At 35.5% G+C, this 18,404-nt stretch overlaps 1 protein-coding gene across 1 annotated transcript; it reads right to left on the bottom strand.

Annotated features, from left to right (window-relative positions):
• Positions 1-689: 689 nt before the first annotated feature.
• On the bottom strand, positions 690-17,802 carry LOC145991673 (uncharacterized). Its single transcript, XM_083127736.1, has 3 exons — positions 16,841-17,802; positions 14,607-16,644; positions 690-1,499 (listed from the first exon to the last, which is right to left on the bottom strand). Exons 1-3 carry the CDS (start codon positions 17,800-17,802, stop codon positions 690-692), a joined length of 3,810 nt encoding a protein of 1,269 aa, XP_082983862.1.
• Between the last annotated feature and the right edge of the window lie 602 nt (positions 17,803-18,404).

Consider the following 18,404-nt stretch of genomic DNA (forward strand, 5'->3'; position numbering starts at 1 on the left):
GTTTTTGTCAAAGTTGGCCAATATTACTGAGTTTGTAAGATTAAGGAAAGCGTTGTTTGATAAATTAAGCAATTAGAAAACGCATGTGACGGTCTTCTCGCGTGACTAAATGGGCCCCAGAGTTTCGGTGGATGTAAATAAATAACAATTGCAGAACGCACAAAAGTTATACTGCTTGATGTATATGCATGAAGGTTACGACGCACCTCAGGCCTCCTAAAGAATCTCCTTGTGAAACTAATACAGATTAGTTCAACTGCAATGAGTATTTCTAAGCGGAGGTAAAAACCAGCTTTCAAAACTCGCAAAGCGTTTTCACAAACTTCAAGAATCAACATAAGGCGTCTGTTGCGGTAATGACCGACTTCTGATACGTTGATACTCTGGTAATTTAAGTTAACTGTTTTACCTTAGGCGTAGTTCTACCAGATGAATAACACGGTACATCGATTTAGATTTTAGAATATTTATAATACTAAAGAATACATATTGGTATGTAGAACCGTAATTACAACTGTCTAATATCGTAGATAATAGGAGACGCGCGCACACAGTATGTTGCACGGCCGAGCTCACATGAGCAAGTCAATCAGTCTATTCGCTGCGCGCGCATGCGCCGCAGACGGCTCGCAGCAGAATGCTTTATTCCCGAACATACCCCCCCCCCCGGTTGAATGAACATAATTCAACTAATCTCCGTCTTTACCTATGGGGAGGAGCACAATTTTACTGACACTTCTTCTAAAAACTCCGTCTTTCGTTTTCACTGTCACTACACGCACTAGTCCATCGTTCCCAGGATGCACTGCTTCCACCTTAGCTAGTTTCCACTGTAGTGGGGGTACGTCGTCCTCCTTCAGCAGTACAACTGTCCCTGGAGATAAGTTTTTGGTGGAGGGTGTCCACGTCTGGCGTTGTTGAAGTGAATGGAGGTATTCTTTATTCCACTGCTTCCAAATGGATCTTCTCATCTTCTGTATCAGCTGGTATCTGCTGAGTCTATTGTCAGGTATGAGGGTAAGGTCAGGTTCTGGGAAGGTTGTTATGGGTCTGCCAATGAGAAAATGCCCTGGAGTTAATACCTGGTAATCTGATTCGTCGGGTAAAATGCAAAGTGGTCTTGAATTTAATATTGCTTCAATCTGGCAAAGTAACGTACTTAACTCTTCGTAGGTTAGTATGGTGCTTCCCATCACTCTTCGTAGATGATGTTTTAGCGATTTAATCGCCGCTTCCCAGAGTCCACCGAAATTTAGCGCTCTTGGCGGTATGAATTTCCATTCAAAGTGCTCATTTGCAGCGTAGTCTTGAATGACATCTTGAAACTGTGTAGATTCAAACATATTGCGTAGTTCCTGAAGTTCTCTGTGTGCACCTCGAAAGGTACTGGCGTTGTCACTGTAAATGGCTGCGCATTTTCCTCTTCGGGATATAAATCTTTTCAATGCAGCTAAAAATGCTTCGGTTGTTAAATCGGTAACAATTTCAACGTGTACAGCCTTCGTTGAGAAACACATAAAAAGTGCAATGAAACATTTTCTCGTCGATTTGCTCCTTGGCGCTCCAGTCTTTATCCTTATCGGTCCCGCGTAGTCTACGCAACTGTACATGAATGGATAAGCTGCTCGGATTCTGTGCTCCGGTAGATGTCCCATCAGTTGTTTACTAGCTTCTGATTTGAGTCTATGGCATTTAACACAATAGTGTAGGATGTGCTTAACTATTTGTCTTCCCCGGACGATCCAATATTTTTGTCTGATAGAGGAAAGTAGTAACTGTGTTCCAGCATGAAGTAATCTGCGATGTTCGTATTCAATTAACAGCCGTGTAAGATGGGCCTTATGAGGCAAGATTATCTGATGTTTAGTTTCAAAAGCTAGTTCGCTGTTTTGTAAACGTCCGCCCACGCGAATAATGGAATCGGCGTCGAGAAATGGATACAGATCTTTTATTCCACTGTTTGGTGAAACTTCTCTCTTGTGTGTTAAGTCTTCTATTTCCTGCGCGTAGAATAAGGCTTGCGTTACTTTAATGCACGTATCTGTGGCTCGTTGCAAATCCTTGGCATTCAGTTTCGAAGTACAAACATTTCTCTTCGTGGGCCCCTTGCAATTATCAATGAAAATATGACAAAGTGCCATAACTCTTATCATTCTGAAAAGGTTAGAGAATCGCGTGAGAATTTCATCTGATTTGTGGGTAGTTACCAACGAAGTTATTTTCACCTTTCTCCGTTCTGGTACTTCTATAGGTGGATTCATTCCAAAACTGATGTCGTTGATGGCCAACTTCGGATCTTGATCTGATTGGCTTAGAAATGCTGGTCCTTGTAACCAAAGTGAGTTTCCCTTTAGCTTCAGGGGTTCGACTCCTCTCCATAACATATCAGCAGGATTATCCTTTGACCTTACATGCCGCCAATCACACACCTGCGTGTATTCCTGTATTTGAGCCACTCTATTTGCCACAAAGGGTTTCCATGTCTCTGGGTCCTTTGCAATCCATGCTAAAACAATCTGCGAGTCTGTATATAAATATACATTGTTTATTTGGAGATTCAATAAAGGTATCACTTTATTAACTAATTTTGACAATATAAGTGCTGCGCACAGCTCAAGGCGAGGTAAAGTTATTTTCTTAATCGGTGCAAAGTAGTATCCGAATGAGATAGTGGCTGTCGGTGTTTAATATTCGCAATTAATTTGCACGTACTTAGAACTAATTTGCACAGGTGTTAATTAATTTGCACGTACTTAGAATACTTTACATTTATGTATTTGCATGTTTATAACTTTTTATGAATATATAATTATTTATTTTATGAAAAATATGTATATAGAAGGTAATTAAAGGTACTAAACGCTATGCATATGGTTTTATATTCATTACTGCAAAGTATGTAATGTATGAAACTATAATAATTAATGTTTATAGTATTGAAAATAAGAGTTTATGGTTTATGAACCGCTATGAAAGGTGTTAATGGTACGAAAGAAGACGGTCCCGGTACTCGAACCCGCGATATGTAACGGTAATAAATGGTTAGGCCTATAGTGTACAATGTATGTAATAATGTATGTTATTATTGTATTAAGGACGGTGGTACGACACGCCAGACAGGAGACCGGTGAGCTCCGCTCTGAGGGTAGACGAGAAAGGAATTTGGGGAGTGTGCGTTCAAGGTCAAATGACGTCACAACGTCAGAACAAAGAAGGAATCTGATTGACCAATCAGAGAACGCGTCGGTAGATTTTCAGAACAGGTTTTTTTCCCAAGGTTAACCAGTACGCAAGAACAGAGGAAATGTATGCAATACTGTAGGGCAGGGGAGGAATTCAACCAGACAACAAAGGATGTCTGGAAATGCGCAGCAAGGGTCAAATCTCTGAAGCTATGCGTCGCTTGTAGAACTGGTTTCAGCCGCCAATTAATATTCCGCTCAGGGTTGCCTCAAGGCACAGGACGCTTTAGCGCAGGTTTTTTTTATCTGTACTATGAAGAAAGGAGAGCTATCAGGGACGGGGCCTACAGTTTTCACCATTTGCTTTTATCACGGGGTAACGAACCTAGGACCCTTTGATTATTGATTTAGGTAGTAAATGTATGTTACTGTGTGCTATTTAACTTAATTTTGAGTTTATTTTTTACCAAACTTTGACTTTATGTCAAACATTTTCAGAGCTTATTTTTATTTTTACAAAAATAACACTATTTGTACTATTCAGGCAATATTTTTTATTAAATTTCGGACTCGCAAAGACATTTTTTCAACTTTTAATTAGTTATCTTACAATTTTATGTTATTTTTTTACAAAAATAACACTATTTGTACTATTCAGGAAAGACTTTTAGTTACATTTTCGACACACTAAGTGTGTGTTCTCAACTTCTATCTGTTTATTAGGCTTATTATTACTCAAATAACACAATTTCAGCTGTTCAGGCAACATTTTTTATTAAATTTTGGACTCACAAAAATACATTTTCTAAACTTTTAATTTATTATTTTACAACTTTATGTTAATTTTTTACCAAAAAAACACTATTTATACTATTCAGGCAACATTTTTTATTTAATTTTGGACACACAAAGTGTGTGTTGTCAACTTCTATCTGTTTATTTCACAAGTTTAGGCTTATTATTACTCAAATAACACAATTTATACTATTCACGCAACATTTTTTATTAAATTATGGACACACAAAGTGTGTTTTGTCAACTTCTATCTGTTTATTTCACAAGTTTATGTTAATTTTTTACCAAAATAACACTATTTATACTATTCAGGCAACATTTTTTATTAAATTTTGGACTCACAAAGATATTTTTACAACTTTTTAACTTATTATTTTACAACTTTATACCTATTTTTACCAAAATAACACTATTTATACTATTCAGGAAAGAATTTTAGTTACATTTTCGACACACAAAGTGTGTGTTCTCAACTTCTATCTGTTTATTTCACAAGCTTAGGCTTATTTTTACCAAAATAACACTATTTATACTATTCAGGAAAGAATTTTAGTTACATTTTCGACACACAAAGTGTGTGTTTTTAACTTCTATCTGTTTATTTCACAAGCTTAGGCTTATTATTGCCAAAATAACACAATTCAATCTGTTCAGGAAAGATTTTTAGTTACATTTTCGACACACAAAGTGTGTGTTCTCAACTTCTATCTGTTTATTTCACAAATTTATACCTATTTTTACCAAAATAACACAATTCAATCTGTTCAAGAAAGACTTGTAGTTACATTTTCGACACACAAAGTGTGTGTTCTCAACTTCTATTTGTTTATTTCACAAGTTTAGGCTTATTATTACTCAAATAACACAATTTCATCTATTCAGGATATTTTGTATTTACAAAGAGATTTTTTCAATTTTTAATTTATTATTTACAAGTTTATGCCTATTTTTTACTCAAATAACACAATTCTGTCTGTTTAGGAAAGACTTTTAGTTATATTTTCGACACACAAAGTGTGAGTTTTCAATTTTTATCTGTTTATTTCACAAGTTTAGCCTAATATTTACTCAAACAACACGATTTGAACGTGTTTTTTTATTACATTTTTGACACACACACACACACACACACACACACACAGAGAGAGAGAGAGATATAGTTTCCAAGTTTACAGGATTATTCTCTAAGTTTACTCAAATAACACATTTTAAATGTGTTTTGAATTAAACTTTGTACACACGAAGTGTGTTTCGTCAATTCAAGAAAGTTTCAATTATATTTTGGATGCAAAAGTATATTTTGTCAAGTTCTACCCTTTTATTTTACAAGTTTAGGCTTATTATTACTCAAATAACACAATTTCATCTATTCAGGCAACATTTTGTTTGTTACATTTTATTCACAAAGACATTTTATCAATTTTTAATTTATTATTTCACAAGTTTATGTAATTTTTTATTCTAATAACACAATTTTAACTATTCAGGCAACATTTTTGTTGCAATTTGGAGTTACAAAGAGATTTTTTTAAATCTTTGTATTAAATTTTCTATTTATTGCGTTTTGTATTTCACATTCGATATTACAAAGTTCTAAGGTGTGTATAATATTTCAAACTATTTTCAGGGTGTATTTGTTAATGCATTTGGATAATAACTATTAGGTTTTTTGGATGAACTAATGTTAAGAATATTTCAACCAATCAGAAAATGTGTCGTTTTTATTTCCACCAATTAGAAAACGCGTCGGTTTTATTTCAACCAATCAGAGAACGCGTCAGTTTTTCTTATGAGGTATAAAAACTGCGTAAAAGCAAGCAGAAGCTATTTTGAGAAGTATTTGTGAAGCATTGTGGCAGAGAAGACATCAAGTTGTGATTATTGGCCGTGAGTTTCAGACAAAGAACTCAAGAGAAGCTATAATTAAGGTAAATGATTTTTATTATGTAGTGTGTTTTTTAAATAATATGTAAATGCAAATATTGAAACGAGGAAAACGTCAATGCAAACTAAAAAACAAATACTGTTTGTAACAATGCGTAATGTGAACAAGTACTACAACTATTTTTCTATTTTTCAGGTGCTTCTAATTTTGTATGGGTGACTGAAAGGGACCATTAGTGAAAGATGGCGTCTTCAAGCTCCACAAACAAGGCTAATCACACTGCGGTGAGTACCTCGCAAGAGATTTTACCATTGGAATGTATATTTCTCCACTAGTTTTTGAAATAATATATAAATCCAGAAAACAAAGAAACGAAAAAAGTAAATACAGAAATGAATATGCGTAATATAAACAAGTACTACAACTATGTTTCTATTTTTCAGGTGTTCTTATTTGTGTACCTGTGAGTGGAAGGATCTATTACTGGAAATAACGCCAACAAAGTAACCGACAAGGACATGAGTCAAATAATTGCATCATGTCCATGTTTTTCCAATTATATCTATAAGAATTGTGTGTTGGAGACTTTGAAGAGGTATACACCTGGCAAGTATATTATATGCTGGGGATGTTATTCTAAACAAGGCAACCAACTAGCCCACGATTGTGTAGTTAACCATTTCTACGAGTGTGAGTGCGTATGCTGTAAAGATGAAGATTTACTCTCTGAACGTTATTTTATTTGCCAAGGAGAACGCTGTTTGAATAAATGCCAACGATGTGTTAAGTGGATGTGCGAGAGAATCCAGTATTATTTACAGGATTTGGATAACACAAAACATATTTTTGATTTTTATATTACTAATCATGAGGATGTTGCGGATGCTTTGACGGCACACGAGGTACAGACAGAATACAAAGCTTTTTATAGTGTGTTATGTGAAATTTCAAACTATATCGAACTAGTGAAAACTCTTATAGATCCTATACGCTCAGCAGAGCTTACTTATGGTAGCACAGGATTTTTGGGAGAGTTGAATAAAGAGAGTGACTAATAACAGCGAAAATGGTGCAATACATTATTGATGTACAAGGATTTATCTATAACAGAAAATTTATATTGCGTGAGGTTTGTGTGAGTTCTACAAATTTGGACACTGTGTATTATGCGCTTGTGAGTGTTCCCGATTATTTCAAAGAGAACAAAGAATCGCGCTGGGTTAAAGACAATATCCATGCATTAATGTATGATATTCCTTGTGGATGTGAAATATACTATGTCCGGAGCGCAGTTAGGAACTTGAACTGTCAAGGTGGTACATTTTTCTGCAAAGGAAAATCCCAAATTATCAAAGATTTGTTTAATATTGATAACATTGTTGATTTACAAACTGTAAACTGTCCATCCCTTAAGAATTTGTATATGATTCAAGGAGGATTGTGCAAGTATCATTCTGATACTTCTCCCCCAGCTGAACAAGGTTGCGCATTCAGAAATGTTCAAAGACTTGTATGTTGGTACAATAATAAAAATATTAAGGTGTAATGTATTTTAGTGCAAATAATAAAGATTTGTGAAAAAGAAATGTTTTCTATGTTGTTATTTAGTCTTAAAGCCTGCATTCAAGGTATTTTCAAGTATTACCGTTTTTTTTTTAGTGATTGACTTAATACCAGGAGTTTATACAAGCCGTATTTTAACTACAATCACTATATGTCTATGAGGACTAAAATCCACTGATTGATCCTTAAAGCTTAGGCTTACTATGTATATTGATTACTCACAGGACAACACGAATTTTACAGAGGATTGTAGGAGGCATAGGCCCACACGCCAGAGCCTTATTAGCCTGCAAGAACAACTTATATGTTGAATTGTGACTGTTTAGAAATAATATTTATAAAGTTTAAATCATTTTCATTAGATTACATATATATATATTTTGGATTCAAATAAAACACTCAAGTTAAGTTCTTTAAGTTTATTTTTATTTAATATACAAATATAGAATATATCAAATTTACATATATGAAAAGTACTCTACCAAAGAGCAAAAGTCACATAGGGATTACGATTTAGCCGATGCTGAAATTCTTCCATGAGGGATTTGTAGTAAGAGAGAAATTTTTGCCATTGGTTAAAGTTGAGGGTGACTCCACCAGAGATGTTGGTGATTTCCACTTTTATGTTTTCTCCACTGCCCTCGAAGGTGAAGTAAAGTTCTTCTATAATGTTTATAGATCTGAACCTGTCTTCTCGTGTGGGGAATCTGTTTTTGTAAGTGTCGAAGATCGCATCTGATTTGTACACGCGTGATGGGTACTCTTATCTATTTAGGACAATGTAATTTTTTTATGTTTCAAAATCAATTCAGTGTTTGTGAAAGTACCTCGAATAATGATATCCATGTTGGCATCGATGATGAATCTGGTTTTTGGTTTTATGTTGTTCATTTGGTGGGTACCTCAGATAGACTGCATTTTGGTTTGCTATCAATAAAAGTTTTAAAAATATGCAACTAGTGCTACAAAAGGAACGGAAATTATCGACAATTTCTGGATTATAACTAAAATTCAGTTTGCCTTTTACATATCCAATATTTACAGACCAACACTAACTAGACTTCGATTTATATAAATGTAGCAGGAACTATATTTCTGAGAATCCAACTATATTAGGATTATATGTTAAACATATAAAAAACCAGATTATTCTATGTAAGTATATTTATATTGACTGGATTATTTAACAGATCAAACAGAAAGAAGGCAAAATCCACTAAACGTAGGTGATTGCAAGAAAATAACTAGGTCAAGGAGTGACCAACAGTGAGCTGAGGTTATATATAGAGGGTCGCTCTTTATAATTCTTACCTTCGCTGGATCGGTGAAGGAACGCACTTGTGGGCGGTAGAACCTGAATGGGCTTCACCAAGACATCGGAGACTCGAAGCAGATGTCTTGGTGGATGAACCCAAGTAGGGTCATAGGCGCTAGGGTCAATTTGGTCATTTCTTTTTATATGAGGAACCAATTTGGACAACTTCCAAATTAACTTACATTACTTATAACTAATTAAATTTGAAGAAAAATTATAATCTTTTAGACTGTAAACATATTTCTTATTTAGGCTGTACAAGATCCGATGACAAAATTTAAAAATTGTAATCGCCCAGACAGGGACTCGAACCCTGGACAGATAGGTTAAAAGCCTAACGCTATAGCAACTAAGCTATCTGGGCACAAGGTATTATTTTTTGAAAAGTTAGTTATGTTAAGAAATATATTGAAACACTTGAGAACACTTTTGGTCTGGTTCGACAGAGAAGGAGACAACATTTCCAAATTTTTACAGACTGGGTGTATTCTTTCACTATAGAGGCCTTCACTATATGTAATTCGAAACGCTAAAGTTCAGTTACAAGTTACACTATATCTAATTACGGACAAATAATACTAAAACTTTGCTAGTAATTGATGAGTTGACAGTAAATTTGAGAGTTTTAGCATCATTTGTCCTGAAATGGATATAAGTGTAACTTGTTATGCGTGCCAAACACAAAATCTTCAACATATTGTGCTATGTAACCTCAATTTTGGAAGCTAACTGAACATTAAAATACATTACACCTTAATATTTTTATTATTGTACCAACATACAAGTCTTTGAACATTTCTGAATGCGCAACCTTGTTCAGCTGGGGGAGAAGTATCAGAATGATACTTGCACAATCCTCCTTGAATCATATACAAATTCTTAAGGGATGGACAGTTTACAGTTTGTAAATCAACAATGTTATCAATATTAAACAAATCTTTGATAATTTGGGATTTTCCTTTGCAGAAAAATGTACCACCTTGACAGTTCAAGTTCCTAACTGCGCTCCGGACATAGTATATTTCACATCCACAAGGAATATCATACATTAATGCATGGATATTGTCTTTAACCCAGCGCGATTCTTTGTTCTCTTTGAAATAATCGGGAACACTCACAAGCGCATAATACACAGTGTCCAAATTTGTAGAACTCACACAAACCTCACGCAATATAAATTTTCTGTTATAGATAAATCCTTGTACATCAATAATGTATTGCACCATTTTCGCTGTTATTAGTCACTCTCTTTATTCAACTCTCCCAAAAATCCTGTGCTACCATAAGTAAGCTCTGCTGAGCGTATAGGATCTATAAGAGTTTTCACTAGTTCGATATAGTTTGAAATTTCACATAACACACTATAAAAAGCTTTGTATTCTGTCTGTACCTCGTGTGCCGTCAAAGCATCCGCAACATCCTCATGATTAGTAATATAAAAATCAAAAATATGTTTTGTGTTATCCAAATCCTGTAAATAATACTGGATTCTCTCGCACATCCACTTAACACATCGTTGGCATTTATTCAAACAGCGTTCTCCTTGGCAAATAAAATAACGTTCAGAGAGTAAATCTTCATCTTTACAGCATACGCACTCACACTCGTAGAAATGGTTAACTACACAATCGTGGGCTAGTTGGTTGCCTTGTTTAGAATAACATCCCCAGCATATAATATACTTGCCAGGTGTATACCTCTTCAAAGTCTCCAACACACAATTCTTATAGATATAATTGGAAAAACATGGACATGATGCAATTATTTGACTCATGTCCTTGTCGGTTACTTTGTTGGCGTTATTTCCAGTAATAGATCCTTCCACTCACAGGTACACAAATAAGAACACCTGAAAAATAGAAACATAGTTGTAGTACTTGTTTATATTACGCATATTCATTTCTGTATTTACTTTTTTCGTTTCTTTGTTTTCTGGATTTATATATTATTTCAAAAACTAGTGGAGAAATATACATTCCAATGGTAAAATCTCTTGCGAGGTACTCACCGCAGTGTGATTAGCCTTGTTTGTGGAGCTTGAAGACGCCATCTTTCACTAATGGTCCCTTTCAGTCACCCATACAAAATTAGAAGCACCTGAAAAATAGAAAAATAGTTGTAGTACTTGTTCACATTACGCATTGTTACAAACAGTATTTGTTTTTTAGTTTGCATTGACGTTTTCCTCGTTTCAATATTTGCATTTACATATTATTTAAAAAACACACTACATAATAAAAATCATTTACCTTAATTATAGCTTCTCTTGAGTTCTTTGTCTGAAACTCACGGCCAATAATCACAACTTGATGTCTTCTCTGCCACAATGCTTCACAAATACTTCTCAAAATAGCTTCTGCTTGCTTTTACGCAGTTTTTATACCTCATAAGAAAAACTGACGCGTTCTCTGATTGGTTGAAATAAAACCGACGCGTTTTCTAATTGGTGGAAATAAAAACGACACATTTTCTGATTGGTTGAAATATTCTTAACATTAGTTCATCCAAAAAACCTAATAGTTATTATCCAAATGCATTAACAAATACACCCTGAAAATAGTTTGAAATATTATACACACCTTAGAACTTTGTAATATCGAATGTGAAATACAAAACGCAATAAATAGAAAATTTAATACAAAGATTTAAAAAAATCTCTTTGTAACTCCAAATTGCAACAAAAATGTTGCCTGAATAGTTAAAATTGTGTTATTAGAATAAAAAATTACATAAACTTGTGAAATAATAAATTAAAAATTGATAAAATGTCTTTGTGAATAAAATGTAACAAACAAAATGTTGCCTGAATAGATGAAATTGTGTTATTTGAGTAATAATAAGCCTAAACTTGTAAAATAAAAGGGTAGAACTTGACAAAATATACTTTTGCATCCAAAATATAATTGAAACTTTCTTGAATTGACGAAACACACTTCGTGTGTACAAAGTTTAATTCAAAACACATTTAAAATGTGTTATTTGAGTAAACTTAGAGAATAATCCTGTAAACTTGGAAACTATATCTCTCTCTCTCTGTGTGTGTGTGTGTGTGTGTGTGTGTGTGTCAAAAATGTAATAAAAAAACACGTTCAAATCGTGTTGTTTGAGTAAATATTAGGCTAAACTTGTGAAATAAACAGATAAAAATTGAAAACTCACACTTTGTGTGTCGAAAATATAACTAAAAGTCTTTCCTAAACAGACAGAATTGTGTTATTTGAGTAAAAAATAGGCATAAACTTGTAAATAATAAATTAAAAATTGAAAAAATCTCTTTGTAAATACAAAATATCCTGAATAGATGAAATTGTGTTATTTGAGTAATAATAAGCCTAAACTTGTGAAATAAACAAATAGAAGTTGAGAACACACACTTTGTGTGTCGAAAATGTAACTACAAGTCTTTCTTGAACAGATTGAATTGTGTTATTTTGGTAAAAATAGGTATAAATTTGTGAAATAAACAGATAGAAGTTGAGAACACACACTTTGTGTGTCGAAAATGTAACTAAAAATCTTTCCTGAACAGATTGAATTGTGTTATTTTGATAATAATAAGCCTAAGCTTGTGAAATAAACAGATAGAAGTTAAAAACACACACTTTGTGTGTCGAAAATGTAACTAAAATTCTTTCCTGAATAGTATAAATAGTGTTATTTTGGTAAAAATAAGCCTAAGCTTGTGAAATAAACAGATAGAAGTTGAGAACACACACTTTGTGTGTCGAAAATGTAACTAAAATTCTTTCCTGAATAGTATAAATAGTGTTATTTTGGTAAAAATAGGTATAAAGTTGTAAAATAATAAGTTAAAAAGTTGTAAAAATATCTTTGTGAGTCCAAAATTTAATAAAAAATGTTGCCTGAATAGTATAAATAGTGTTATTTTGGTAAAAAATTAACATAAACTTGTGAAATAAACAGATAGAAGTTGACAAAACACACTTTGTGTGTCCATAATTTAATAAAAAATGTTGCCTGAATAGTATAAATTGTGTTATTTGAGTAATAATAAGCCTAAACTTGTGAAATAAACAGATAGAAGTTGACAACACACACTTTGTGTGTCCAAAATTAAATAAAAAATGTTGCCTGAATAGTATAAATAGTGTTTTTTTGGTAAAAAATTAACATAAAGTTGTAAAATAATAAATTAAAAGTTTAGAAAATGTATTTTTGTGAGTCCAAAATTTAATAAAAAATGTTGCCTGAACAGCTGAAATTGTGTTATTTGAGTAATAATAAGCCTAATAAACAGATAGAAGTTGAGAACACACACTTAGTGTGTCGAAAATGTAACTAAAAGTCTTTCCTGAATAGTACAAATAGTGTTATTTTTGTAAAAAATTAACATAAAATTGTAAACTAACTAATTAAAAGTTGAAAAAATGTCTTTGCGAGTCCGAAATTTAATAAAAAATATTGCCTGAATAGTACAAATAGTGTTATTTTTGTAAAAATAAAAATAAGCTCTGAAAATGTTTGACATAAAGTCAAAGTTTGGTAAAAAATAAACTCAAAATTAAGTTAAATAGCACACAGTAACATACATTTACTACCTAAATCAATAATCAAAGGGTCCTAGGTTCGTTACCCCGTGATAAAAGCAAATGGTGAAAACTGTAGGCCCCGTCCCTGATAGCTCTCCCTTCTTCATAGTACAGATAAAAAAAACCTGCGCTAAAGCGTCCTGTGCCTTGAGGCAACCCTGAGCGGAATATTAATTGGCGGCTGAAACCAGTTCTACAAGCGACGCATAGCTTCAGAGATTTGACCCTTGCTGCGCATTTCCAGACATCCTTTGTTGTCTGGTTGAATTCCTCCCCTGCCCTACAGTATTGCATACATTTCCTCTGTTCTTGCGTACTGGTTAACCTTGGGAAAAAAACCGGTTCTGAAAATCTACCGACGCGTTCTCTGATTGGTCAATCAGATTCCTTCTTTGTTCTGACGTTGTGACGTCATTTGACCTTGAACGCACACTCCCCAAATTCCTTTCTCGTCTACCCTCAGAGCGGAGCTCACCGGTCTCCTGTCTGGCGTGTCGTACCACCGTCCTTAATACAATAATAACATACATTATTACATACATTGTACACTATAGGCCTAACCATTTATTACCGTTACATATCGCGGGTTCGAGTACCGGGACCGTCTTCTTTCGTACCATTAACACCTTTCATAGCGGTTCATAAACCATAAACTCTTATTTTCAATACTATAAACATTAATTATTATAGTTTCATACATTACATACTTTGCAGTAATGAATATAAAACCATATGCATAGCGTTTAGTACCTTTAATTACCTTCTATATACATATTTTTCATAAAATAAATAATTATATATTCATAAAAAGTTATAAACATGCAAATACATAAATGTAAAGTATTCTAAGTACGTGCAAATTAATTAACACCTGTGCAAATTAGTTCTAAGTACGTGCAAATTAATTGCGAATATTAAACACCGACAGCCACTATCTCATTCGGATACTACTGTGCAACTTTCCCCTTGCTGCACATTAACCATGAATTAACTTCTCCTCCTGCAGTTACAGTTCTGACGTAAATGCACGCGCCGTACATTCTCTCAGACGCGTCAGAAAACCCGTGAATTTGAATGTTTATAATCTTCCCTTTAGGTAAAATACATCGTGGAACCTTAATGTCTGAAATGTGGCATATTTGTGCTTGTAAAGTCTTCCATTCGTTTAATACATCTGAAGGTAACTCGTCGTCCCAGGATACATTTAATTTCCATAGTTTCTGTAGAAATTGTTTAAACAGTGCAATAACAGGCCCAATAATTCCGAGCGGATCGAAGAGTTGCGCGATTTGACTGGCAACCCTGCGTTTGCTTACAACTTCGTGAATGCTCAAATCGTAGCCGGCCAAATTGTTTTCTTTCTTTGCATGTATCGTCGAAAAGCTTTGTTTATCGTAACGAGGTTTGCTGCAGACAGCAGCCTCAATGTTTCTTTGATTGTTGATAGCTGGGTGATTGTTTACTAAACAAGCGTTGTTGTCTTTCTCTGCTTGATCCCGCGTAGGGGAAGTTATAATGCATTTCTTCCTCCCGTCGACTGGATTGCTGCGTGGATGGTAGGTTGTAAGATGATGTTTCTTCGCCGGTGCGAGTGTAGCCAACTCAGCATTGCGTTCTGGCGCTAGCGCTGAATCTTCGGCCGTTAATATGCAAAGAGTATCAGCGGTGGTATTCCAATTGACACCTAGAGTTTTTGTACTGTCGTCGTTAAACAGAATCGTGTCTTTAACTTCCCGTAGTTCTAAAGGTATAGTTTCCATTACTCTTGCAGAATTGGATGCCCATTTACGTAGCTTAAATCCTCCTGCCGATAATAATGCTGACAGTTCTTTACGTAGATTAATGGCTTGATTCTCGTCTTCTTGCCCTGACAGCAAGTCATCTATATAAAAGTCTCTCTTCAGTATTTCAGCAGCTTGTGGATAGTTGTGCATTTCGTCTGTCGCTAGTTGCTGTAGGCATTTAGTTGCTAGATATGAGCTAGATGTCAGGCCATAAGTTACAGTGTTTAATTCGTAGATCATCAGTGGTTCGTCTTGAGATTTTCTCCATAATATGCACTGTAATTTCCTATCAGAAGGGTACATATGAATCATCCTATACATCTTCTCAATATCAGATTTCAGTGCGATTATATGAGTCCTGAAGCGAAGCAGTAACCCGAACAGATCCTCTTGTAGAACCGGTCCTGCACTTTGTAGACAGTTGAGTGACCTGCCACTGGTCGTTTTTGCTGAACCGTCGAATACGACTCGTACCTTCGTCGTGGAGCTGGCTATATTCACAACTGGGTGATGGGGGATGAAATATCGGATGTCTCCCGTTGCTGGCGCCTCTCGCACTTCCTGCACTGCTTGCATGTGGTGTAATCTCTCGTACTCGTTCATAAATTCCACATATTCTTCTTTCAATTCCAGTTCTCTATCTAGTCGGCGTTCTAACTGTAAAAATCTGGAGTGTGCATGTTCCAAAGATTCCCCTAATGCTGATCTATCTTCCGTCAAAGGTAAGCGTACCGTGTAAGTGCCATCTTCATTCCTTTCTGTAGTTTGGCGAAAATGTGCTTCCATTTTCTTTTCTTTAGGCGACATAGTTTCTTCCGACAAATCTTCAACCGACCAGAAACGATGTAAGAGCATTTCCAACGGCTCACCCTGTATAAAGAATGATCTGCTTGGATGTGACGTTGTACCTGGAGTGTTGCCCACTAAAATCCAGCCAAACTGTGTATTTTGTAACGTAGGATAAGGTCCTTGTTTCGACATCTTCTCTGGCAGTAAGATATCGAAAAATATACTTGCAGAAATTAATATGTCAATCCTTGCAGGAACATTGAAGTTTTCATCCGCCAGGTCAATATCTGTAGGTATCTCCCATGCTGAAATATCCATTTTTTCTGCAGGTAAACGTTCGGTAATATTCTTCAAGGCAGAACATTGTGCCTCTACTGTAAATTCATTGAATCTTGATTTTAATTCCACATTCACAGCATAAGGTGAATTTACAGTGTTGGAACTTATTCCCTGTATCAACGTATTTTGTCTCTGTCTTCGTAACCCAAGACGTTGTACCATATCCATACCAATGAGGTTCACTTGAGACCCCGGGTCCAATAAGATGCGGCAGGGCAAGTATTTTCCATCTTTGTCCTTTGCTAGAACACAGGCAGTAGCCAGCAAAACATTCTTGTTCTTATTCTTTACTGAATACGATGAGCTGGTTCCCTCTCCGACTTGAGGGTTGGAAACACTGCTTGCTTCGTTCGCAGCTGATCTTCCTGGAAGGAGGGGAGGTACACGGCGCTCGCCACCCCTTTCTTCGTGCAAACTCGTGTGATGACGTAACCTACAGTACCTGCAAGAGCCGGCTTTACAATTTAACACTGAGTGATTAGCAAAACGCAAACAGTTCGTGCATATGCGGTTCTCATGCAGGAATTTATATTTCTGTTTATTCGTCAATTTCAAAAAATGACTGGCATCTGAATAAAGGATGAAAAGGAGAGGCATCTCTGCAATAGATGCAGCTTTTGCTCGACGCAGTAAAATACGTGTTAGATGCTTGTGGCGGTCTTGACTTAACGTTACTAACAGCTGGTGACCTTGAAAACGGCTTCGTCGATGTCGGAGGTTCATTTGCTTCGAATTTCTGTAGAGAGTTGCACTTAGCTTCTAAAAATATAAGCAATTCTTCTATGGTACTGAATTCTGTGTTGCTTGATTGTTTCTCAAAGTCTCTTCTCGTACATTTATCCAATTTGGCTGAAAGATACTGAACGAGAAAAATATCAATTAGGTCCGCGTCTCCCTGAATGTTTCTTAATGCTTCTATAGAACTTCTAATCGTAGTCGTGAACTTTCTTAATTCTGTTACACTTTCCTTAGTGACCGAAGATACATTCAAAATGTCATTTACGTAAGCAGCGGCTATTAACTTTGGATTATTGTATTTGCGCTGAATCAAGTCCCAGGCGACCTTGTAATTAGCACCTGTGAGTTGCAAGTTCTCGATAGTTTGTAATGCATCACCCTTTAACGAAAGCCGTAAATACTGCAATCTTTGTATGTCTGACAAGGTTTCATTTTTTTCTATGAGGGCTACAAAAATATCTTGAAAAGATGAAAACTGAGTGTAGTTTCTGTCAAACGTTGGTAAAGTTACATCTGGGAGCTTGATTGGAGATTTAGTTTCAGGCTTACATGTGTTATTCTTTCTCGTCGAGTCTTTGTCTATTATTGAAAGCATTTTAGCTTCTAACGTGAAGTAACTTTGCTTAAGTGACGCTCTCTTCTCGTTGTGAGATTGCTCATCTGATAATTCGGATATCTTGTCCATTACATCCTCTAGTTTTGACCAAACACTGCCGAGTTGCTTATGCCTGGCTAGAACTTCGTTTACATGACCACTTGCTTCGTCATAATTGGACACGTAGTTCTGAAGCCGAGTTAATTGTCCTTGAATTACACTGCGTTGTCTCACTAGCTTCTCAAGCATTTCACTTTCTTCCGGCATTTTCTCAGGCAAGGTTAGGAATATGAACAAACAAGCATGGAAAAGGAAAATAAAAGGATTTACTCACGTACATGGAATCTGCAGCCGTCGATAATTCCTCTGCTCTTGGCAACCCTGTGACTGGATCGTGCTGTCCGTTGATTCTCCTAGCTCGCTCTAATTTCCCCTCGCGCGGCGTGGCTGAAGTGGCGGGAAAATTGCTTTGTTCTGTAACTTCACTGTACTTTCACTGTCTGTATCACTTCACTTCACTAAACTGCACTTTCACCAGTCCCGTCGTTTACCGATATCCGTAATTCATCCGGTTTTGCGGAGGACCATATGTTGCGGTAATGACCGACTTCTGATACGTTGATACTCTGGTAATTTAAGTTAACTGTTTTACCCTAGGCGTAGTTCTACCAGATGAATAACACGGTACATCGATTTAGATTTTAGAATATTTATAATACTAAAGAATACATATTGGTATGTAGAACCGTAATTACAACTGTCTAATATCGTAGATAATAGGAGACGCGCGCGCACAGTATGTTGCACGGCCGAGCTCACATGAGCAAGTCGATCAGTCTATTCGCTGCGCGCGCATGCGCCGCAGACGG

Source organism: Lepisma saccharinum, chromosome 8 (assembly GCF_977018435.1).
Source record: "Lepisma saccharinum chromosome 8, izLepSacc3.1, whole genome shotgun sequence".
NCBI lineage: Eukaryota > Metazoa > Arthropoda > Insecta > Zygentoma > Lepismatidae > Lepisma > Lepisma saccharinum.